This window comes from Plasmopara halstedii (genome assembly GCF_900000015.1).
Source record: "Plasmopara halstedii genome assembly, contig: Scaffold_1583, whole genome shotgun sequence".
Lineage (NCBI taxonomy): Eukaryota > Oomycota > Peronosporomycetes > Peronosporales > Peronosporaceae > Plasmopara > Plasmopara halstedii.
The window spans coordinates 184,355-207,704 of NW_020188494.1; the positions used below are offsets into that span (position 1 = coordinate 184,355).

Consider the following 23,350-nt stretch of genomic DNA (forward strand, 5'->3'; position numbering starts at 1 on the left):
TGACTCCGTGCTCGTATCCACGTTTGGCCTTACTCCCTCGTGAAATGCGGCTTCTGCTAGGCGGATCCTGCTATTGAAGCGAAAGACGCGATCCTCTGATCGTTAGACGCCTACGTAGTCGCCATCGCTCAAAGAGCTTATCATCATCTGCAGCGGTTTCGCCAGGGGCGAGCACCACAGGGATGGTCCGCAGCGCGGGAGCAAGAGCACCTCTTTTTAAGTCGAGCACGGTCCCGATCCTTTGGTTACCAAAACGTAAGCTCGCAGAGCTTCCCGCTGATCAAGCTCAGTCTTGAGTAATGTACGTTACAGCGAAGCTGAAAGGAAGTGGATGTGCGCGTTGAACGCCATCTTAGATTTGAGTTTGACGAACTCAAGGCGCAACGCCGATTTCCTGCGTATTGTCGCCATGGTGACGAGAAGTCAGGAAACGGACATGAGCTTGCCAAACGGAAAGCTCTTCGAGCTCGCTTCTTGGTTTTACAAGAAATTCCGTTGGAAGTTTATCGCACTCTTCTGCGTGCTGAACGAGGTGGCTCTCGTGTACCCGCAATACGGACAATACGTGTAGAGCTCGCCCCTGGCGAAAGCACTACAAATGACGAAGCGCGCTTTGAGCGATGGGTGCAACGACACCGGAAGCTTTCCTCACTGTACAACTCACAGTTGAGCCACAAGGAGGTGGACGTGCGTGTGGAGCGACACCTCCGCTCTGAGTTTGCCAAACTCAAAACACGCCGTCGACTTCCTTCAGATTGTCGCCCTGCGACGTATGCATTAACAATCTCCAATGCTCCCGCGAGCTCTGAGTCTCCGACTGCAAGAGCTCAGGGCCAATACTTGAGCTCAGCTATGGTCCTTCTACTTTCCTGGCTATTGCCAGGCTCTGTGTCTGCGACCGCAATAGCTCAGGGTCACTGCTTGAGCTCAGCTCACGGCCCTTCTACTTCCCTGGCTATTGCCGGGAAGCGCGGGGCGTGTGATGACGCAAAACGTCCTGATCTTTCCAATCAAACGCGACCACGGCGACTGGGCAATCTTGCCGAAGTGGCATCTCAAACTCCCACGAGTTTTCGGACTCAAGATATCCCCACCACTTCACCAGACATTGAGCTTGATTCTGGGGACGACGTCGTCTCACTAGACGTTCCACGTGATAGTGGACGTCATCGTTCTCATCGAGAAGAGTCGGTGGCGGGCGGTGACGATCGGGTCGACCGCCGTTCGGTGATTCGTGATGCTAGGACTTCTTCGGCGCCAGTATGCACCGGCCTGCATAGCATACAGCTAGCACCGCCCTCAAATGGACGATGTGGTTTTCCGCATCTGTCTCCCTTGGTCCAGACGACTGGGGACGAAAATGACGTCAAAGTATGTCGTAGCATACGCCCGATGGAGCCTAAACATTTGCGACGATTACATGTTGCTGATACATTTGACAGCCCTTACGACATCACCAGCCACTCCCAGAGCGTCCCGCTCGAAGTACTCACCGCTGTCAGTGGAATATTTCTCGCTCTCGTGGGCAATTGGTAAATATCATCGACTAAGTCGAGTGCACTGTACTTTGTACAGCCAACCATATTGTTCTTGAGAACATCCTTCTCAGTAATCGGCGTCAGGGCCGGAATGGTAGCAGCGTTTGGCTTATTATAAGCGTGAAGATTCGCCACTTGCCGTTCGGGTTTTGGACACAAAACGTGGTTTTGAATGAAGAGATTTGCTCTCGCGCACCATTCTTGCGCCGTGTTTTGCACGGAAAAATGCGTTAATTACGTCACACTGCTCCTTGGGCAGGGGCCATATGATTGTTACGCAGTATTTGGTTCCCGGAATCAGGTCGATTTTGTGACGCACACCTCGGTCCTAAGGTAGGACTGATGGCGGGTCTTTGGTGACGACGTCCTGAAATTCCTTCGGTAAAGAATAATTTGGATCCGAGGGATTCGTCAGGATCAAAGATCCACTTCGAGCGCTCATCACTTTCTTGGTATCCTCTAGTACAGCCTTATCCAGAGCGACGACGAGTTGATCTCCTCATCTGGTCATATAGCGACCACTTTGGCTAAGTCGCCTGCCTTGAAGGCGCCGCCAAACTCTTTGAAATTCATTTCGTCCAACTCAAGAAAATCATCCACCGCAGAAAAAGCCTTGAGGGAAACGTCGCCGTCTCCTTCCCGGTCACACTGTTAACGAGGGTGTATAGCTGTACACTATCGTCTACGGTAGACACATCCTATATCAGGATCGGCGCCCGGCGTCTTGCGGCTAGCATACGGCGTTGCCGTCGCCTCTCAACATATGCTGTGCGTCTCGGCGAGACCAGAAGGAGCACGCATTCAGCTTCGTCCACTTCCTGCTCCATCGGATCCTTGATGTTAGTGACAAAATCCAACGACGAACTGCTATCTCAGCCGCCATCGTCCAGTGGATAACGTGCCACACCACACGCATATGAAGGACCTTGCCAAGGATGCCTCGGAACTTGTCCAACCGTGCCACTTGTGGCATGCAGCGACTGCTGCGAAACGTGAGCAGTGCTCAGTTAACTACGTGTCACTCCACGTGTATCCTTGGGATCTCGCCCTCAAATTCTCTTATACGAAACCTGAACAGCGGTTCGCGAGTTACGTGCCGCTTCACGTCAAGCCCGAGCCATAGTGACCCCTGTCCGATACACCTTCAGTGTTCACCGACTCGATACTCCAATCTCCAGCATGTTGACCGTCTCAATCCAGCCTCGCGCCAAAAGCGTTTTGCCTCCTCGCAGAGGTGGTTTTACAAATCATCAAAGCTACGTGCGCGTAGCGCTTAAGGTCTTCGACCTCCAATCGATCCATCGTGGTGTAACCTTCGGCACCGTGGCACATGTCTCCATCGCTAAGCGAACAGTGACGATGTCACTCAACTGTGCTTTCAGCGCAGCAGCATACAGCTGATTTCCTTTCATCGTGGAGCGTCGTGTATAATTGCCTGACGCCACGGAGTCGATTAGTATCTTCCATGACTTCTCAAAGCCCTTCACGGTCGCTTCCACGACCAGCAAGCTCGACTTGCATACACGTTCCGTGTTCAAGAGCACGGAGCTCTTCAAGGTTGGGCTCTGCGGACCTCCACCTCTTTGAGGCTCAACAGAACTCCCTTCTTTCCCGGTAGGCTGCCCCGCGTCTACTGGGTGTTGTCGATTCTTCGCGACAAAACAGAAGACTGGCGAAAAGCAGGACGTCAATTCGATGACCCTTAGCGCGCCTTGCGCAGGTGACAACCGGTCCGAAGGTAAGGGATGTCTTTACAGATAAGACATCGTCGGGTATTTTCAAGCTGCTTGGAGCTCGGATCTCTGCCCCATATTTGATTTCCAAAGGCTCAAGACCCGCTCGACGAGCTGCTAGAGTGTGAATAGCAATCAAGTCGTGTCGAATTATAGTTAAGCTCGGCGATCAGTGTCACATTCACTGCTTCTTCAAAAGAAGACGGATGCACACGAAAGACTTCCTTCCATTCTGGCCTCTGCCTCCTCTGTGCGGAAAAGCTTCATGACGACAGTCACTGTGACCGCTTCGAGAAGAGGATCGGCTACCATCCCGGCGATGAGAGAACGCAACTCTTGGACGAAGTCCACCAACTCCTTCTTGCCCTGGTTGGGTGGCAAGTATACACGACCACACGCGATAGGCCTCGTCGACAAGAACACTCGTGAAAGCTGCAGCTTCAGGTACGTCTGGGAGGGAAGCGCCGCTTCGATCGAAGTGCCGTACGTTGGTGCACATTCCCGCGCTCGATCCCTGAGCTTGGAGATAGCTATCTCTGGAGCATGGCAGGCACCATGGCAATCAGCTGGGATCTGGAAAGCTGATCAAAAATAAGTGCACCATCTAATCCTCCGTCGCTAGATAGTAACAACGAAGTCAATAGATGATGACTGATGTCAATGCTCGCCACACGTTATTTGGTGTGCGAGCTGTCCTTGCAGAGTCATCGTCATAATGTCTACCCCTTTTTAATTTTTTTAAATCTGAAACTTATCAAGTAATATGAAGATTAATGAGTGAGCGCACTGTCTTCTGCTCCATGATACACAGCATGCCGTTGTGATGTTGTAACACGAACAACAGATAATTGATTTATCAAATTCTTACAATTTTATTTGGGTCGCAATATGTTCATAAAAAGCGAAAGTTGAAAATGCTGGCTTTGAATGACAACCGTTTCTTTGCTGCGTGGAAACGTCGCGACTTTGCCAGATATGTGTTTGATAAACTATTAGGGTATCAACATACACGCAATGACATTTCCTGGCACTTTTAACTTAAAGCGCTCAGGTGACTGTGAGTCTCGATCGTCATCTGAAGCCAACGAACAGGTGTTTGAAATTTCTACGCGCAGTCGAATCTTCATATCTCCTCGCAATAGCCGACAGGGGAGAAACTTATCAAGTTATCGTAAGAATAGTGCGAATTTGAACAAGCAAGAAACAACCCGAGGGTGGTCTACCTCTCCAGGCACTCAATCAAGGTGTCAAACATTTCGTGAGATGAAAGCAAACAAGTCTTACTGGACCCATGATCCATGCGAGAGTCGAGCGAAGCATATAATCGAGAAGTCTGACGATACCAACAGCATATCGGAGGATGAAAGTGACGGAGATTCTGACGATCTTTGCAATGACAATGATGCTTCGTTTGACGCTGACATTGAGATAGACGTGCCTCGTCGACTTATAAGTAAGCATCACTCAAGGATCTGCAAGAAAAAGAGGACAAAAGAATGTCAAGTTTCCTTGCAGTCGCTGGCTTCCCCAACAACGTCTGAAAAAGAACTGAAAGAGCTTAAACTCATGCTGAAAAAATTAGCTCAAGATGATGATTGCGGCGACAGTGTAAATATTCAAAAGGAGCCGGTCATATCCTCAGCAAATACTTTGCGTGATTTGACAGCAGCTAGTGGAGCGTCTAATGCTCACGCAGCCGAAGCTATGAATTCTCTACATCCCACAAAAAAGTCGCAAATGAAGAAAAGAAATGCTGTTGCAGTGATGCCGCAGTCGAATATCTACACTGTAAAAAGTAAAGTGAAAAGCACATCGGAAATGACGCGAAAAGCGGGTCATCAGAATAATGCGAGGCGTTGTGATCTGCCTTACGAGTCAACTGAAGCATTGGATAGTTGGGAGACATTTGTAAGAGAACATCGTGCTCTTAACAACAACGTGTTTTGCTCTCCCCCCTCACCATTTCGAAAACCAAAACCATTGACGTACCCACCTCAAGATACTTTCAGTATAAGAGATAATAATGCTCGTGGAGGTGGTATGCAAGGATCTTGCGCAGTATTATCAGCTCTTAAAGCGTTGCAGGACAAGGTCAATTGTCTAGAGAACGAGCGTGAAGACTTAACCCAGCAGCTTTCTGATGCTCAGCTAAGTGAGCGAAAAAGCAAAGCAAAGCTGCTTACAACCAGAAAGAAATTTTCTAACGAACTAGCACTAACAAAAGAGTCTGGACGAGCAGCATACGATACACTGCGAAATGATAATGAAGAACTGAAACTGCAGCTGATGCAAGCCGAGAAGCGACGGGAAGATAGCCAAATCAAGTTAAACCACTTCCAAGAACTTGCACAAAATTTGTCAACGAAAGTAGATGATTTACAATCGCAGCTTAAAAATTCTGAGTCACGATATTCACGCGTAAAAGCTGGTAATTTTAGTCTTATGGAATTTTTTCAAATCCGCTCATCCACTTTTATCTTTACAATGTTAACAGATTCAGAAGATTCCAAAAGAATTCAGCGAGAAGCGGTGGACAAGCTGCAAAGGGAGCTGATACGGATGCAGCAAAACCAGCAAGAGAATGTCAAGCAATTTGAGCTACTTGAGATTCAGTTTCGACGTGAGGTCGCTGATCACGCCGAGAGTAAAAAGAAGCTTCAAGTCGCAGAGGTACACGAGTGATTTCAGTTTTTGAGCGTCAGCTACAGACACTGACATTATCCGTTCTTATTAATCAGGAAACGGTGGCTTTGATCCTGCAAATAAATGATTCATTGGTAGCCAAATTAGAAAGGACAACAGAAGCTGTAAATGAGGCACTGAAGAGGAATAGTGTGCTCGAGCAACAAACTCGAGAATCAACGTTGCTTCAATCCACAGCAGCTTGCCAAACCAGTCCAAAGGTAGGCAGTGAAATTGTTACACGAAGAGCAGCAAGCACGTCAATTGTTCATGGAGGTAACAGGGCCACTTCGATACGATCGCTCAAAAAGAAAAGAGTACCGTCCGACACGATTGCCTCAACCACCACAAAACGTAAAGGGCGAAAAGCGTCAACAGTGTGATTATCACACGGCAGGGAGCTCTGTTTAGCCGTCCAAGATAGCAGTTGATGCTAGCCTTAAGTCAACAATAAGGGGTAATTGTTGAGCGCATTTATCTTAAGCCTTAAATTATTGCTTGAAGAGGTAAAAGCGTAAAGGGTAGAATTGAATTTCATTGCTCAAGCAAAAGAACTCTCGTCTACAGAGATAGATAAAGCAATTGTAACTTTCATTTTTCCCTACAAAACGATCGGGAACAAGAAAATGTGATTTCGTTCGATTAGTCAATATCTTCACCGTTCTTCCGTTTTTTTCTGGAGCTAACCACCGAAGTGGAACTCGAGGTGAGGTTCTCTCGTTGATATTTTTCTAATAGGTAAGTCTAGAAGTATTGCATAGAATACAGCAAATAAACGTCATTTAGCTTTTCAAGCACGATCACAACTGAGATACAACCGACCAAATTTGGTTGTTTCCTGGCAAGCAGTATCACGTCTTCAGTCTTAATCATCTTACGATTAGCATGACGTGCGAAAAATTGCAACTCGGTCGCCATCACTGCAACAAAGTGTAAAAGTCTGTTTGAAACGTAACGTGAGACAGTTAAATACCTTCCGCCTGTTTATAGACGAGATCGGCCACGAGCGCCATGGCTTCCTTCGACAATTTAGGACGAGCACGTGCACGGTGCTCATGCTGCTGGTTCTCCGCTAAATTATAGCCACATTGTTAAAATAATGATTGCTGACATACTAAAAAAGGTTTTGAACAACCTTCTTCGTCGCATATACGGCCTACAGTGTACAAAATGCTCTGGCGCATAAGTAGCTCCATGTTTTCTGAAGAGCTCATGACTTCGTGAATTTCAATTATCGATGAATATGCGATGAATTGTGTGGAGAACATAGATTGCCAACAATGATCTTTTGATTGCTTAAAAGTTAAGAAATATTTCGAGTATCAAAAGTCGCATGGCGGAGATTGACGCGGCCGCTGCGTTAGAGGAGTTACTGTTGCTGCAACACGCTTATGTTAACAATTCCAAGACTTCCAAACAAGATAATGTATGGTATGCAATTATTAAAGGTGTGAATGCAATGGCACTGATATCGTTTGCACTCTCGATTCTAGTCTTTCGAAAACGTATTCACGTCATTTCAGTCAATGCTATTAGATCCAAAGAATCATGAAGGGTCATTCTGGCAGCTCGATATTTTCCAATTGATTTCTTCTGTACTTACAGATCAATTAAGTAGCTGCATTGGTGAAGCAGTAGATGCTGTAATTTCTGAAACGCTGCAGGATCCTGAGTACGTCTTAAGCTGCGTAAAGGCTCGTGTCGAGACGAGTCATCAGCTTCAAGAGACTTTAGCGCAATTACAAAACATGTTAAAGAGGTCAGCAGATCTACTTAAGGAATCAACGGATAATAAATATGCGGTAACGCTTGAATCCAATAATTCCTTGGCTTCATTCTGGAATAAAGTGCAAGAAAAGATTGACATGAGGAAGAAAAACGAATTACTCGCTGAAAATCAAAAAAGCGTTGATTCGAGTTTGAACGATTGCTCATCTGAAATACTAAGTTTCGACGAGAACTTCATGTCAAGGTCAGCAACGAGGTGAGTCATGCTCCGTGAGTTAGAGAAAAGGTACATATTATTTGATATTTGGAGTGAAAGAATCTCTTGTATAGACAACCTTCCTTCTACGATTCAAAAAATGCAGAGTACTGATAAGGTGGAACGTACAAAAGGACTAAACGAGTTTGTGCAGGTAAAAAATCTTGTTTTATCGAATGTCAAAAAGCATTGTTTATCACTTCCGAATGGGTGAAATACAATCGATTCCCTTAGGTGCCAATGACAGAGATTCTAAATTCGGGATTGCTTTTTCCTGCTTCTTGCTCTGCGATTGTCACGTTCTTTCTCGACACAACGCGAGCCCACAGAATTGTGTGCGATCTGATGAATCAAATTGAAGATGCATATCAGTTCCTTGAATTGTTTTGGGCGGTTCTGAATTTTATTGGAATGCACGTGGAGAGTGGCGAACTGCTTCTAATCGAGGAAGACTTAAGTCACAGCACTGATGTACGTTCAATTCTTGTTCTCGACTGTTTTCGAGTACTCTACAGGTTACTGTACACTGTCATGCGACACTGGATACACTTTTCAGCCGAAGCACTTGCTCAACTTTTGCACTCGAGCTTTTACCTTCTGTCTTTGTATTCAAAGAAGGAAACTAAAGCCGAAACGGAACAAAGGACTCCTTTGACAATACTGTTCGTTCTTAATGATGATCCAGTGCGGTGGCTGATGCTGTGGTTACTCAATGTCCCCAATCTTTCACAATTGTTTCGCGCGATAGACGATTCTGGATTCATCATTGATCTGTTGCAACATTTGTCTTGTCTCCAGCCATTAAATCCAGTGACACCCTTCACTTCACTAAGTGCAATATTAGAAAAGCGGACCATGCAGTGTGTAAGTATCACCTTTATGTGTATTATAATTGCTGATGTAATGATTCTGCTGTAACACTTTTCCAATCAGATGTTGACTATCGTTTCATACATCTGTGAGTACCAGCAAGGGCGAGATCTACTAAGCCAGTGGCAAGAAATTCCTGCCCTTCAATATATTAGACAACGCCATACAACATGGATCCGACCAGCTTTGGAGCCCATTGCCATCAGCAATAATCTCATTTATGGTAAGATAGTGATGCCGGCCTCGACAAAGCAAAGCAGTTGGGTAGAAGTGCCGCTTGATGATTCGATGGCTAGCTGCAAGATCCTTGGGACGAATGTAATCGATGCAATTATTCTCTCAATTGCAACGGTCTGTATCATTCAGTTGTTTTTGATAAGGTATAAGCGCTTAATCTTTTGCTTTTTAGCGTATCTTCAGTTTATTGTCATTGGACCGATATACTTGCATGAGGACATAGATAAGGCTTTCAATGATCGCTGGGCTATAGCGAGTCTGAAAAGTGCTGCAACTTATCTGCATCGTGCAGATGATAACGACTTGGTTTCAACACTCCTTAAAGTATGATACAACCACAAAATGCCTCTCTGAACTTGTCAGTAATCTGTGTTTTGTCGTAGATCGTTGATGCTTGCTGGACTGCAAAAATTTCAGGTCACCTGAAGGGTGTGACAGAAGAACGAGAAATGTGTTCATGGTTCCCTTTCAGGCAACCGAATACTCAAATCCACCAATTATTATATTCATGCTTGTCAACACAATCTCGCGATGAAGATGCGATTTTAAAGCTCCAAGCCTCCGGTCAACTACTTTTGCAAATGATCCTGTCAAGCAAAGCTGTGATTGATGTTGCTATTCAGGATCCTGATTCACGCACAACAAAACATGTTTTCGAGTTATGCAAACGCTTTCTACAGTCGCACTATGGTAAAGCGACGGACAACAACAGGATAACGGATGATTGGATCTGTGAGGAGAGCAAACTTTTTGACTTAATAGTGGATACGGCACTTCATCCAAAGATATTTAAAGTAGCGAAAACAGCTCAAGTTATTCATGAGCTCTGGAATATTTGCACAATATTCTCCAAACGAAAAGATGATAAAGACTTTCTACATCTGAGCGGCCGTATCGTACGTTCCGTGTGGCATTCAGCAAGAGCACTTGACGAGCTAGATACCGTGATCGTGACTACCTTTCTACATACTCGGTCGCAGGATATAACAGAGCTAAGTATTCGAGAGCTTTTGGGCTGCTTATCAAATCAAGACTCTGCACAGACCTTTTTCGGTCTTGCCAATTTTCAAGGAATGTTAATTCAGACTATCTTCGAGCTCCAAGCGTCTACTGACTTTACTTTAGCTCTTAATAGCTCCGATGATGAATGTCCATTCAATCTGATCACCCCAATGAGACGCTTGCAATGGCTGCAATGCTGTTTGAGCTCACACTTTGCATGTTCGTCACTACTTTCCATGAAAACGAGTCCATTGATCGATTTCTTCGCTAAAATGCTGATTCGTCACAAAGCAGAAACGTGTTTGAGATCCTGTTGTGCTGAAGATACTTGTTGCGTAGTATTTCAGCTCCTTCTGTCGCTAGTCTCGAGTGTTCCATCGATGCTCAAGTGCAGTTCATTGCTGTCACAACTCAATGTGATCGCATTTAATGACGAAAGTACACTCCAACGAGGCGCTTTCTGTGACACAAACGACATTATAAGTCCCTGCTCGCTTGTTGAGAAACAACTTTGCTACGAATACAAGTTTATTGGTGGCCCAAAGGAAAAGTTGTCTCGATGCGAGCTTTCTGCTTTTAAAGTACACACGAATGCATTTGAAGACGTTTACGAAGACTCTATTGCCAAGAAGCCAAATCATTTTAAATTTGAAGCTGCTTTTGTACTTCAAAACAGAATATTTCAGTTGTTTCAGGCCAGCTCAGAGCGTATGGAAATCGCAGAAATCTCGCAAGCTTCGTGGGATCTTATTCATCACCTTGAAACTCAATTTGAGATTGAATTTCCTCAAGGATTGAGAAGTTCAGCCAGTATTTTTACTGAAATCTTTGCTAGACTCATTTATTGTCTTGTGGTGAAAAGGAGCAGTTTGTTATGTTCGACTAAGAAACCAAAATTCAAGCCTGACGATACTCATTGTTCCTCTACCGACTCTGAGCAGAAGTGCATGAGCCGTTTATACCAAAACTATGCGAGTGGACTATCATTAGAGTCATCTTCCACCCTGATGGATTCTATTGTCGATACTTTTGGCAGTATTTCACTGGGTTGTTTTCCCGTGACGATGTTGATGATCTTGTATCCAACCTACGAAGAAGCTGATATCGCAAAGTTTTTATCGTATTGTTTTGCAAGTTCATCGACTGAATTCCAATGGCTACGAAGCCCTTATAGTTGCGCTGGAGAAGGTTCTTCAAACACGACAGATATAATTATTGCTCAGAAAGTGGAACTGATACTTCACAACGAATTTCCTCAGGTTCTGTTTAGTTGACTTTGAAACTTGTTCAGCCCTAATGAGATTTGGTTCAATATTTCCAGATTATACACGCAATCGATCAGTGTCAATGTTCTGTATTGACTCTTGTGATGCGTTGGCATAGCCAACATTTCTGGAACTATTTAGATTGGGAAAATATTGTCATCTACACATATTTAATCATCTTATACGGAGTCGATTTTCAAGTAAGTGTCAATTGCTGCGTGAAATGCTTTGAAGAGTTGATATCCACGACTTTGTTGTTACTAGGTTTATGTGATTGTCGCTATTTTGAGGCATTTGGAGCCCACATTGCGTGAGTTGACGGCTAAGCACAGCTCGCAAAGTCTTGTACCTTTCCTCACTCTTCTTCGTGAACCAATCCGAGATTTTCGTTTTAGCTCGTGGGAAAGTTATCTTCTCCATCTACAAAACAAAGATCACAACAGGCATGACGAGCTTTTGTCTTCTCCACAATAAACCTGTTCTTCGACCAGATGCTAAGAAACTACGACATTTTATGACGTATGAAATTGAATTTAACATTAATTACATATTTTGAGTCTCCATCCACTCGCATGCTCACTTCGCTTGCTCCGTTTATGATTAAAATTTCTTTGTATGGCGTATGCTTCAGGTCTTTGAATCTACATCAGTCACCTCATCTGCCATGTCACGCTGCACTTCAATCATCAACTCTCCTTTGTGCTTTATCTGCTGTTAATATTAGATGTTTGTTACGAAAAATCCACAGACAGATAAACTTCGGTATTTGCTTGGAGAAAAACGAAAGAATGATTGAAGATCACATTTGACGCTTTCACTTTTTTGCAGGCTTAAAACGGTTTAAAACATTTTCGACAGATACCCTTTCAATATTAATCGTGTCTTACTCACTTATAAACCTTTGTATTAATGAAGCGAAAATAGTCCTTCTAATAAAACCAAGTGAAATAGTCTCTTTCTTGAATTCAGATTTGTAGCTTTTCAACGTATTCTCAAGTTTCGCCTTGAGTTAGAAGTTATCAGTTTTTGACATTCGATCAGCTCGGTTTGTTCATCAAACCGCCACCTACAGTGTGCTGACATTAGTGTACGCATTCAGGTATTAGCGAAAAACTTTTTCACGAACAGAATTTTGACCAACTCAAATCATGATTTAAAAAAGGCATGAATAGCTACCGCACTGAGCCATTGATCTCAACATCACAAACACCCAAGCCTTCAGTTTCCACGCGAACAAATCCTGTGGCTCGACCTACCTGCTGAAAACTGAATACTATAGTAATAATTGCAGCTAGCCCTGGTGCCAAGCGCGCAGACTCCCGATGATAATTGGCTTTTGCGATACTAGCCTTAGCTCCTGCACATGTCGCCACTACTTGATTGACGCGAAAGCGTTCTTGTTTACTGCCCACATTTTGAATTCGCATAGGAAATAGGTAGATTTGTCCAGAATGTAGTGTGCCTAAATTAAGCGACGAAGGAGATAATATTATTGCGGAGTGATGAGGTACCGAAGGAAGTGCCTCGTGTCCTCGTTGATGTCGAAGCTCAGAACAAATTGGAGCGAGTGAAGAGTCGATGGGTTTACGTTGTACAATGTCAACCCGATCATTAGATTTTTGATTTTCACTTATCCCATTATTATATTCCCATGACACACCAGTGTAAGGAGCAAGTGCAAGCAGTTCTGCTCCATCTGATGAGACTTCACAGCTGGAACGAAGTGAATCTATTTTCTCGCGATCATATTTCAAACTTTTGCGATCTTTGAGATATTCTCGCTGCGAGTCCGAAATATCAGAACTTTTTGAGATGCTCATGTCGAGCAGTGACAATGCTGCTAGATTTTTTTTGTCTGCTAAACCCTCTTCAATGTCGTTTTGAGTAACTTCGTAAACGGGACTGGCTGCAACATTCGAAGAAATTGCTGACTTGGTTGATGCTACGCGTGGTTCATCAACAGACATCAGATTTTGAGGTCTTGGTGATGCTATCAATGGAAAAAAGGAGGTTCGCGTCTTTAATCGATACTTTGGTCCGATAAGCGTCTGAATACCGTGATCAGTCAACACCCAGCAGACTTTCTGCGTGGGCGTCACACGTTTTCGCCAGATAGGATTCTTGCTGTCATTTATAACAGTTGAAGCAGACTGGAAATTTAATCTCGGTGACAAAGTGTTTGCTAATCCTTTCGATGAAGGGGGTGCCAAGATGGATCGTTGACGATTTAAATTGCCCATATCCCGCGACGCCATCATCTTAAAGTCATTTACTTCTTGAGGCGCGTGGTGTGTAATAAAATCGTGATCACCAACAAACTTGCTTCTGTCAGTGAGCGACCTGCAACTATAAGGCTGAATAAGTTTATATTCCTCATAATCTGGAATGGCCATCAGTAATAGTGCGTTCTTTGGATCAAGCACAGTAGACTTGCATATCTGTCGAGCGATTTGTTCTGTATTATTCATTTCCCTTCTACTAGGTAGTCGACTGATGTTTGGTGGAGGTGTAGGCTTAAAGGTAGCGTGAAGCATCGAAGGCATAGAGAAGGTAGAGAGATAGAGAGATGTTGGGAGGAAGACTGATGCTTTTTATAGTTATTGTCATGGTTCGTCATAGTATCATACGATTGGTGAGAATATATCTAATATCTGATTGGGTAATATAAGTGTGTCTTCGTAAAAGCTCCACGTACACAGAGGGGGCTGCATTGAAAGGAATCTTCTTGCAGAATGGTCAGTTAACCACGTCGTTTTCTCTTCATGGCAAGGACGTGACAGCACGTCTTCTGCTTTATCGATATGATAGGAAAATCTCGTGCTGCTTTGATGTGTTTCATGCTCTAACTCGCTCTACGGACGTCGCTATGCCAATGTGTAGGTGGTGCTCTCGGCCTCATTGCTGACTAGAAATGGCAAAGGTACGATAGAATGAAAGCGATTGATCCAATACGTCTAATTAATTTTCATTCGATTTTACCTATTATGTTTGATTCCTGTGATTTTAGTGCTCGTGGCGCGCCAATTTGTCGAAATCACTCGAATTCGACTTGAGGTGAGTCCATCACAAATGGATATTCTAAAGAATTGAACATAAAATTTGGGATATTGATGCATAGGGTCTCCTTGCGGCATTTCCGAAGCTTTTGTCAAGTGGTACACGTGAACACACGTTCATTGACACAGAGAGTGTGCGCTACGTGTATCAACCGTTAGAGAATTTTTTTGTGCTCATTATTACCAACAAGACGAGCAATATTGTGGAAGATTTGCACATTATACAATTACTCGCCAAGCTTGTACCAGATATCTGTGCACCTCTTAGTGAAACTTCTATTCGTGACAAACAGTTTGAGTTGGTCTTTGGGTTTGATGAGCTCGTTACAGCGGGTGGTCATTCTGAGAACATAAATGTGTCACAAATTCGTATGAATATGGAGATGGAAAGCCACGAAGAGAAGCTGCATAATATGATTCTTGAAAGCAAACGTGCAGCAGCTAAAGATGATATGAAGCGCCATACAGCGCGTATTAAAGAAGAACAGCGTGAACGTGCTCGATTAGAGCGTGCTGGTATGGGTGGTAGCGGATCTGGATTACATAGTTCGTTTGGAAGCTCGTTTAGTAGTAAGTTTAAGTCTCCACGAAGTGACAACAAAAGCAGCTTTATGAGTAGCCCGAGATCACCAAGTGCTACGTCTCCGACGTCGTATAACAGTCGTCCAGCGCCAGTTGTTTCGAAAGGTGCTGGAATGAAGCTTGGAACGTCGAGTAGTGGTCAAGGCATGGGATTAGGAAGCGGTGGCAAGTCGTTCATGGATGCGATGGCCGCAGAAGACGGATTAAAAGAAATCCCACCGATGAGTGCTGTGGTGGAGACGGTGCAGAAGCCAGAAATTGCAGTTGCAGTGAGTCATGACCCAATTGGTGCAGTGGTAGAAGAAAAGATCACTGTTGTTATTACTCGAGACGGTGCTCTTGAACAATTAGAAGTCAAGGGCAGTATGTATGTATCAGTAAACGATCCAAGTGCGGGGTGCTGCCGTCTGAAGCTTCGCACAGGTGAGATTGAAGGCATTTCATTTCAAACGCACCCAAAAGTGGACAAGCGGCTTTATGACAAGGACTCTGTGCTCGCTTTGCGAGATCCTTCAAAGCCATTTCCAACTTCTCGTGTGGCGTTTCTGCGCTGGAGTTTAAAGACACAGGACGAATCGATGTTGCCGTTGAACATTACGTGTTGGCCTGAAGAGGAAGGGGATGGAAAGATGAATGTCAGTGTCGAATACTCGTTAGATCGCGACATGGTTTTGGACAATGTAAACATTATTATTCCACTTGGAGGTCACGATGCACCGAGCGTTGCGAATGTGGACGGACAGTATCAGCACAACTCAGCCGAGGGTTCACTCCTTTGGCATCACGACCAAATCAGCTCTGCGTACGTACATTCGACTCTTATCTATCTTCTAATTAACCCAGTAGCTTAAATTGTTGTCTTGTTTACAGCAATAATTCAGGCACACTCGAGTTTACGATCCGTGGTAATCACCTTGATGCATTCTTTCCCATCTCTGTCTCGTTCTTTTCGCGCAGCGTGTATAGCGACGTACAGGTGGAAGCAGTTGAAAAGGTGGAGGACGGCTCGTCAATTGCATTTGGATTTGAAAAGCTCCTTTCGACGGACTCGTATCAGATTGTATAGAAACGAATTTAAGTGACGTGCGTTAATTTCATTTCGTGCGAGACGATAGCCATAACTTCTTAGTACAAACGAGGTCAAAGGTCTCAAGGCCCATTGTGTTTGTGTATGCTTGTCTACGGAACAGCATTAGGACGAAAAACTTGGGGCTGCGACGCTCGTAGAATCTCTTCACTCTTACTGCGTAGACAACGTTCAAGCAATCGTTTTGTCTGTGCACACTCCTGAATGTGCTTCTTCCCTATCTTGACTGATGAGATACAAGCCTTCCACTCCAGCAGAGGTTTCTCACAAAGCGCCTTGCCGATACAATCAAGATACGCGGAATACGACGTCCATGCTGCTTTCTTTCTGTCCTGACTTGCAGCAACGTTGTTATTACTATTAACAAGTGCATCATAATAGTCGTCGCAAGCTCTTAGACTCTGATATTGATCTTTAAAATGACGACTGGACTGTAATGCATGTTCTGCATACTCTCCAAGATTCCCCTCCAGCAGCATCTATCGAATTTAGCCACAGGTTACAAAGTCGAAAGTAGCGTAGATTATGAATACTACAGGGCAATCAATACGCAAAAGCTAGCGCAGAGACGAAGCTTATTCATCTATACACTTGTATCAATAGTCAGTACCTCGTGGAGCCGCATAGCAGACGAACATTGCGGCGGACTGAGGTCATGTGCATCATTTTCGTGCATTATTATTCGGGTTTGGCATGGTGTAACGCACACCAATCATTATTGTCGCATCTGTGATGTATCACACATCATCAGGCGAAAACTAAACGACTGGAAAGTGAAAAATATGTCTATTGCAATACATTTTGATCAAGGCGAACCGCCAATATCAAGACAAGAATATGTATTTCCATTTCCGCTACTGGTAGTGTGGAAGTTGTTTATTCTACGAATTATTATGTCTCGGATGCTCGCACTAAGAGTTGGAGAGTTTCGTACTCAATTTTTCTGGATTGCGAAGGTTGAACATTTATCAACGATAGCCTTCAAACGTTGACTGACATTCCCAAATGCCAGTTTATAAAATTGACTGATATCATTAAATTACCTTCAACGATTAACTTCATCATCCTTTCCTCCCTCTCTTTACGCGCTCCAAAGATCTACTTGGTCAGACTCTTCTACATGAACGACATGCGATCTTTCCCTTTCGAACTTCATCATCGGGCATTACATCCGTGTTAGCAAACTAGAAGGTTCGAAGCGCCGGACGTGCTATTTAATTCCAATTAGATTTCATCATAACGGCAAGGCATTTCGCTTCGTTTTCTAGGATTGGTTTCACAGCCAAACTAACGAAATCAAGATGTGAAAACAATCTCTCCGTCTGCACTCCTTAATTGTTCTTGCTCTGTTCGAGATCATTTTTCTGAAAAATCCGTGAGCATAGTTTTCGTGTCGCCGATAGAGGAAACTCACATTCAATCGGTGAAGGGTTCTTCATCTGAATCAAATTTAGCAACGCCCTTTACTTTGACGACTCAAACACCACAATGTGCCTTCGTTTGGCTCCAATCGCGAACTTTTAAGCTTTAAAACTTGACTTTTTTTCTGCAATCTGCTATGATTCAGTATCCCATTGCCTCCGAGCACTGTCAACATGTGTCCAGACATAACTTGACCCTTGATCTTAAACTCATGAGATGGCTGTTTTTCACTCGCAAGACGCAGCGAATGCAAGCGACATATTATGTCATCGTCACCGTCTTGTTTGACTTAATCACTAAAACTAGTCACCTACGTCTCTAACGGCTCGAAATATTTTTTTCATTGCGTATCCATCGTGTGAGTGAGTATGAAAGGTGGAAATGTTGCTTGAACAGTAATTTTTTTATGATGGAATGAGCGCGAGTGGACATACTTTAAATAGGCACGTAGGGACAAGACTCATTGTTTCTCTTAAATGTTAAAGTCTCCTGATACTAGTTCCAACATCTTCAAACTTGTGTCTTTCAAATTTCCCTCAGTCAACCTTCGATCACTGATTTTGTCATTGTATTAGCAACGTCTTAGTAAAAGATGCCGTGAACGACATGTTGAAATGCTCAAGTACGATAGTTGGATGATGTGTCATCCAGCGTAAAGTATAGCGCTCTTAAATTACTGTGTACACGTCGTTGCTTATTTTCCAATTGAGCCCTGAAAAGATCGCTGTATTTTCGAATATTTGGTGAACCTTGTATTCGAGAGTGCGACTCTTGTCGGGCAAACGAGAAGCAAACAGCTCCAATTACAAGAGATTCACTCTGTGACAGGAAACGATTGGAGTATGTTTATCGATGTACACAACTTCAAGACTTTCTTGTTATGAAGTATGACATTCGCAAGTTGTATTATTATTAAGCCCACCCAATTCGAAGCTGATTCATAAAACAAGTAGCAAAATAGGCGGAACAAGAGCCGATTTACCATTTGAAGCTGTCAGTAGGACTTATGTAACAGCTAAAGATTGTATTCACCGAGACGCCGTATCTTGGCAACCAGAATCGGAAAATTTCGAAGGCGTTGCTTTGTTGTTCTCAAGTCAATAGAGATCAAGATCTAAAATGTAACCGTTGTTTGGAGCTCTTTTTAATGAGTCGGATGCTTAATGAGTAAGTCTTGAAATTACAGCGCTCAATATTGTCGTAAAATCATGTTGCTGCTGTAAATCGATCCAGAAAACGAGCTCAAGATACAGGTGATTCATTTTCGTGATATTATGGATTACACAGTGTTTAAGGTTCATTATTTGGTTATCGAGAGCTGACGCCACCTCGTCATTTTTCTGGTGTATCGACTCAAAGTGCATGACTATGGCGGCACAATTGCAATGAATTTTACGGAGAATGACGACGAGGATTTAAAATGATAGTTGATGATTTTTACCAGCAAATTAGCTGGTATGACGTTGCAACGAAGTTTTACGTCACAGTGCCCAGGATGGCAGACAACACCCGTCTTCAAAAAGACGTTACCGATCAAACGATCTACGACTGATTCGTACAGAGAGGAGCCGGATCTGTTATGATTACTTCTACGCACGTGAATGGTCAAGTAAAGTCCAGGGGACGCACTGTATAATGGGTTGTTCTGTCGGGCTCTTTGAATTGACCGGAGAACCTCTTCGGGGGATACATTTCGACTTGAAAGAGAAGTAGTGTTTTGTGCAGCACAGGTACGCAAGTTTAATCGGGTCAAGTCGCCATCCTTACGGCCTCATCCTCGTTGATTGTCAGACACTTCTGATGGTAGCATGAATGGAAGAGATGTCACCGCCGAGCTCATAGTTGTAATTCATTACCCCTGCGAGCCACAGGTTTGGACACGGGTTGTAAAAGATCTAGACGAGCCATCTGCTCATGTTATGCTAACCTGCCGTGCATCTACTCGTACTGGGACTAAGTTGAAGCGCATGATCGTTGATGCCGTTCCAGAAGACGCACCGGAGTGGAAACTCGTTCAGCATTCGCAATAAGGGATAATCAATCGTGACGGCGGCAAGTACATCGAGTCAACGGCCTCGTTCCCTGAGAGTTGGAGTGTGAAGTTGAAACTCATATTCGCTGGTGTACTATTTCCTGAATCGCCAAATTGCTCTGACATTTTTCGGATGACGAATTTGATTCGACCCTCCCACCTGATGTTGATCTGGAATCTGGTGCGCAAGCCGGGGTGAAGATAGAATTGTGACCCAGTATCTGGCTTTATTGTTTCGTCTAACCTTTTACCATATGAAGAGGAGACTCGTACACTGAAAAGTGTGCGTACCCTCGCTCTTAAAGTAGATCGAGTTTCAAATAAGATTTTCAGCATGTCATCGACGAGTTCATCGAACCAGATTCTCAAAATGACATCTCACGAAGACGCCCTGGCGGCTATTTAAGTGCAACCTGTTTCATTTCGGCGCATCTTTCAGCTTCCTTTTAATCGTCCAGACCAATTGTTTCGAGCTAACGCGATGTATCGTGCAATCAGTGCGTGGCCTGTCGCTGACAGTGCATCTTTGGATTTCCAAGTTCGTTTGAGAAAAAGCTATGGCATAGCCTCAGTTGATGTTGCCATCTACTATGTTTCCAAGTAGAGAAGTTCAAGCCGCTGCGGAGCTCAGTGCCATCATTGACTTGTCCCTAATGGTGTTTGCGCAAGGTATATATCGACCCAGTGAAAATTTAAGCTCTCTTGGGCCATTAATGCCCCCAAGCGTCTTGTCAATCCCCGTTTCTGCTCTGGAGTGACCTCAATATTCTCTGTTTGGCTCGAAGTGATGCGGCGAAGATTTTTATCAATGACAATTGTACGCCCCAGTACGTACTTGCGGCACTTGATGATTTAGCAACTATTTCGTTTTTCAAAACGATGGCTAAAATGCCTCCAGATTGGTGAATACTTAACTCTAAAGATGCTTGGACACTCAATGAAGTTTCGCTAAGCGCGAATGGGTTAAATACAGCCAAACTCGACACGTATCAGCGACTTCTTTCAGAACATCAACTGGTCGCATTCCAAGAGACAATGTTCAACAAAGAAGACCCACTGCAGACCAGCGAGCATTATATTCACATTTCTGACTCAGGACCGCGCTGCTTTTGGTCCGACACCACGTCTCCTGTCGTCAGCAAGAGGCATGGTGTAGGCCTGATATTGTCATCAGCCTCACCGTTTGATAAAGTTGAATCCCCACTAGTCAAGTCTTTAAGGGCCAATTATGCAATTGATATTTATTGCTCAAGTCCACACTTGGTACTCAGATGGTATATATACATGTAATGTACGCACCTGATGAACCCCACGACAGGGTGATTTTTTTCGTACACTTCATTCTCAGCGACTAGGATAGAACGACCAAGTGACACACATTGTCATGGGTGACTTCAAAGTCACCATGGAATCTTTTCTGGATCAAGCTTCACCTTCCCAGTTGCATCCGGCGATTGGTAAAGAGGAACTGGGTGATTGGCTTGACGCGTTGGGCTTAATCGACGCACGGCGCTTTGTGCATCAAGATACAAAGGGCTACACAAGCTCAACACGCAAAATCGACTGAATTACTATTTTTATGATTCTTACAGTCCATCTAGTACAAACCATCTCGCTGAGATCAAGCATATAAGGGATCGAAAGTGGTATAACGAGGACCACACACCGGTGGGGTTTCAGCTACAAGCGAAGTTTATGCCAACAATGAGACGCACGCCGTGGCGATGCCCCGATTGGCTTCTACAATATCCGGATGTCATCACATACCTTGCTGCGTCGGCGGGGCGAGTGGCGATACGTATTCAAAATTTTGAAGGCGCTTCTGGATGAACGCAAACGCTCCAAATGTATTTATATTCGAAGTCGATGGGTTGAACTTCGACAAGCTTATGCGCGGGAAATGTCCAGAATAGTCACCGCAGGGAGCGATAACATTGACCTCTTCAATCTGGCTCCGATCGACTGCAACAAGTCAGCACTACAACAAACACAAGCCGATCTGAATGCATACAAGAAGACGATTCAAGAAAGAAGCGCAATAAGCAAATTTGCAGACGACTTACATCCTAGTGAGCAAGCAACAAAGCGTTTTTTTCGGCCGCCAAAACAGGACTGTATCAGGTTACCCATCACCAAATTTAACGTGGCGATGGGTCGAGGAGCGACGACCCTGTTGAAATCGAGGCGTGACATCACAGGTTTTGGGGGCAACAATTCTAATCGACCTCGCCGGATCTTCGTCATATACAGGATGCTTCATATACACCACTTCGCTTAGCGCGAATGCTACGTCAAACAGTGGCAAAACTTATGCCAGCACAACAGCGTCTGTTCGATGCGCTCATCATGCGAACGACTTATACTGGGCGATCATGAAATTCACCACTGGAAAAGCGCCGGGCCCCGACGGATTACCGATTGAGTACTACAAGATTAGCTGTGGGCTCGCATATACGAGGTTATACACATTAATCAGTCATCAAAGGGAAGATGACCAAGTTTCAACGACGGGCGCACTTTTCGCAGCTATACAAGTCCGGAGATAGATCGCAGCCTGGGATCTACTAGTAAAACTACCGTCCATTGACGCTGCTGAACCTTGATGCTAAGCTTGGTCCTAAGATTATGGCGCGGAGGCTGGAACTTGTGCTTCCTTCGCTGATACGGGAAAATCAAAGCGGGTTTGTACCTAAAAGATCTATCCGTCACTCTCTTGTTCGCTTCCACGACTTACAAGAATTATGCAAGCACTCATCCGGACGCTTGAGCTGTTCTTATCGATTTTGCCAAGGCCTTCGATAGTGTACTATGGCCGGCGTTGGACATGGTAGTGCATCACATCGGATTTGGTACGACCTATCGAGCCTAGATCAGAACATTCTACAACCAGACTTCTGTTAGTTTGCTGTTGAACAACTTACCAGGGGACCCCTTTTTGTTGGAGGCTGGGGTACGACAAGGCGACCCGCTATCTCCGATACTGGTTGTGTTTTTCATTTGAACCACTCATGAATTACTAACGCGCTCGAGTTTCGATGTGAGGATTGAATATTAACGATGGGTCATCCCACATTTGCTACTAGCTTTTGCAGACGACTGCACCGGTCAACTAGCTGATGTTGATTACGCACCTATGTGGTACAAGATTTCGCGTTAGCGTCAGGACATTAATATGAATAAAAAGAGTGTCATGCTGCTTACGCACCAAGTCGACTTGTCCAAATTGGCCACTACGTGCTTCAACGGATCTCAAAGTGTTACGACCGTTGGACATTGTGGTAATATTAGGTGTACTTCAGGGCGGACTGTGACACCCAAAGAACGATTTTGCGATATAATTAGAAAACTACGAAGACGATGCGCCATCTAGAAATTATGTGCACATACATTATTACACATACATTATGAACAAAGTGGTGCTATTACAAAGCATCATTTTACCACTACTTTGGTACACAGCCAGCGTGACGTTAATTACACCGAATATTCTGAAAGCTGTGGACGTCATCACACGCAACTTTATTTACTAAAAGGATACGGATAGTAAATCCGCAGTTGCCGGAATATTCGCTAAAAAATGGATTTACACATGTGTTTCGAGGGATAAACTAAGATTGACACCTGTCAAAGCCTTTATCCTCGATATGCACCTCAAGACATTAAGGGCCTCGATTAAAAAGTTGAATGCTGTACTTAGATGGTTTACTCCGGCACTTCAGCTCTTTACAAGAATATTAGGCTCCCTTGGTACAGGCTTCGATATTTTATACGCAGATATGAAGGGAGGGCAATGGAATGGACTACCTGACTATTGAAAAATCAACTCTACGTGTATGGGCGGAACTGCACACTACTCACGG

General features: G+C 44.3%; 9 protein-coding genes across 9 annotated transcripts; 5 read left to right on the forward strand and 4 right to left on the reverse strand.

The window, feature by feature from the left end:
• Window positions 1–4,285: 4,285 nt before the first annotated feature.
• On the forward strand, window positions 4,286–6,311 carry PHALS_01632 (uncharacterized protein; the record flags this gene model as incomplete). Its single annotated transcript, XM_024716060.1, has 4 exons — window positions 4,286–5,699; window positions 5,766–5,941; window positions 6,010–6,174; window positions 6,237–6,311. The coding sequence occupies 4 exons, from the start codon at window positions 4,286–4,288 to the stop codon at window positions 6,309–6,311; spliced, it is 1,830 nt and encodes a 609-aa protein (XP_024581696.1).
• A 284-nt stretch (window positions 6,312–6,595) lies between these two features.
• Window positions 6,596–7,167, reverse strand: PHALS_01633 (apoptosis-inducing taf9-like domain 1 family protein; the record flags this gene model as incomplete). Its single annotated transcript, XM_024716061.1, has 4 exons — window positions 6,596–6,697; window positions 6,776–6,873; window positions 6,927–7,025; window positions 7,089–7,167. 4 exons carry the CDS (start codon window positions 7,165–7,167, stop codon window positions 6,596–6,598), a joined length of 378 nt encoding a protein of 125 aa, XP_024581697.1.
• Window positions 7,168–7,286: 119 nt separating this feature from the next.
• Window positions 7,287–11,785, forward strand: PHALS_01634 (uncharacterized protein; the record flags this gene model as incomplete). The annotated part of the gene is made up of 8 exons (XM_024716062.1): window positions 7,287–7,379; window positions 7,447–7,937; window positions 7,998–8,091; window positions 8,172–8,801; window positions 8,871–9,368; window positions 9,428–11,305; window positions 11,368–11,511; window positions 11,576–11,785. The coding sequence occupies 8 exons, from the start codon at window positions 7,287–7,289 to the stop codon at window positions 11,783–11,785; spliced, it is 4,038 nt and encodes a 1,345-aa protein (XP_024581698.1).
• On the forward strand, window positions 11,786–12,485 carry PHALS_14803 (uncharacterized protein). Its single transcript, XM_024716063.2, has one exon. The coding sequence runs from the start codon at window positions 11,833–11,835 to the stop codon at window positions 12,118–12,120; it is 288 nt and encodes a 95-aa protein (XP_024581699.1). The 5' UTR covers window positions 11,786–11,832; the 3' UTR covers window positions 12,121–12,485.
• Window positions 12,484–13,854, reverse strand: PHALS_01635 (uncharacterized protein; the record flags this gene model as incomplete). The annotated part of the gene is made up of 1 exon (XM_024716064.1): window positions 12,484–13,854. One exon carries the CDS (start codon window positions 13,852–13,854, stop codon window positions 12,484–12,486), a length of 1,371 nt encoding a protein of 456 aa, XP_024581700.1.
• A 189-nt stretch (window positions 13,855–14,043) lies between these two features.
• On the forward strand, window positions 14,044–16,015 carry PHALS_01636 (coatomer subunit; the record flags this gene model as incomplete). Its single annotated transcript, XM_024716065.1, has 5 exons — window positions 14,044–14,046; window positions 14,192–14,231; window positions 14,319–14,365; window positions 14,430–15,751; window positions 15,820–16,015. 5 exons carry the CDS (start codon window positions 14,044–14,046, stop codon window positions 16,013–16,015), a joined length of 1,608 nt encoding a protein of 535 aa, XP_024581701.1.
• Window positions 16,016–16,128: 113 nt separating this feature from the next.
• PHALS_01637 (uncharacterized protein) lies at window positions 16,129–16,712 on the reverse strand (the record flags this gene model as incomplete). Its single annotated transcript, XM_024716066.1, has 2 exons — window positions 16,129–16,515; window positions 16,647–16,712. 2 exons carry the CDS (start codon window positions 16,710–16,712, stop codon window positions 16,129–16,131), a joined length of 453 nt encoding a protein of 150 aa, XP_024581702.1.
• Window positions 16,713–19,472: 2,760 nt separating this feature from the next.
• PHALS_01638 (uncharacterized protein) lies at window positions 19,473–19,826 on the reverse strand (the record flags this gene model as incomplete). Its single annotated transcript, XM_024716067.1, has 1 exon — window positions 19,473–19,826. One exon carries the CDS (start codon window positions 19,824–19,826, stop codon window positions 19,473–19,475), a length of 354 nt encoding a protein of 117 aa, XP_024581703.1.
• Window positions 19,827–19,971: 145 nt separating this feature from the next.
• PHALS_01639 (uncharacterized protein) lies at window positions 19,972–20,248 on the forward strand (the record flags this gene model as incomplete). The annotated part of the gene is made up of 2 exons (XM_024716069.1): window positions 19,972–20,028; window positions 20,063–20,248. The coding sequence occupies 2 exons, from the start codon at window positions 19,972–19,974 to the stop codon at window positions 20,246–20,248; spliced, it is 243 nt and encodes an 80-aa protein (XP_024581704.1).
• Window positions 20,249–23,350: the final 3,102 nt, after the last annotated feature.

Bases quoted from the DNA above. Each gene is read 5' to 3' on its own strand.
- PHALS_14803 (XM_024716063.2), top strand. From the start codon at position 11,833: ATGAAATTGAATTTAACATTAATTACATATTTTGAGTCTCCATCCACT.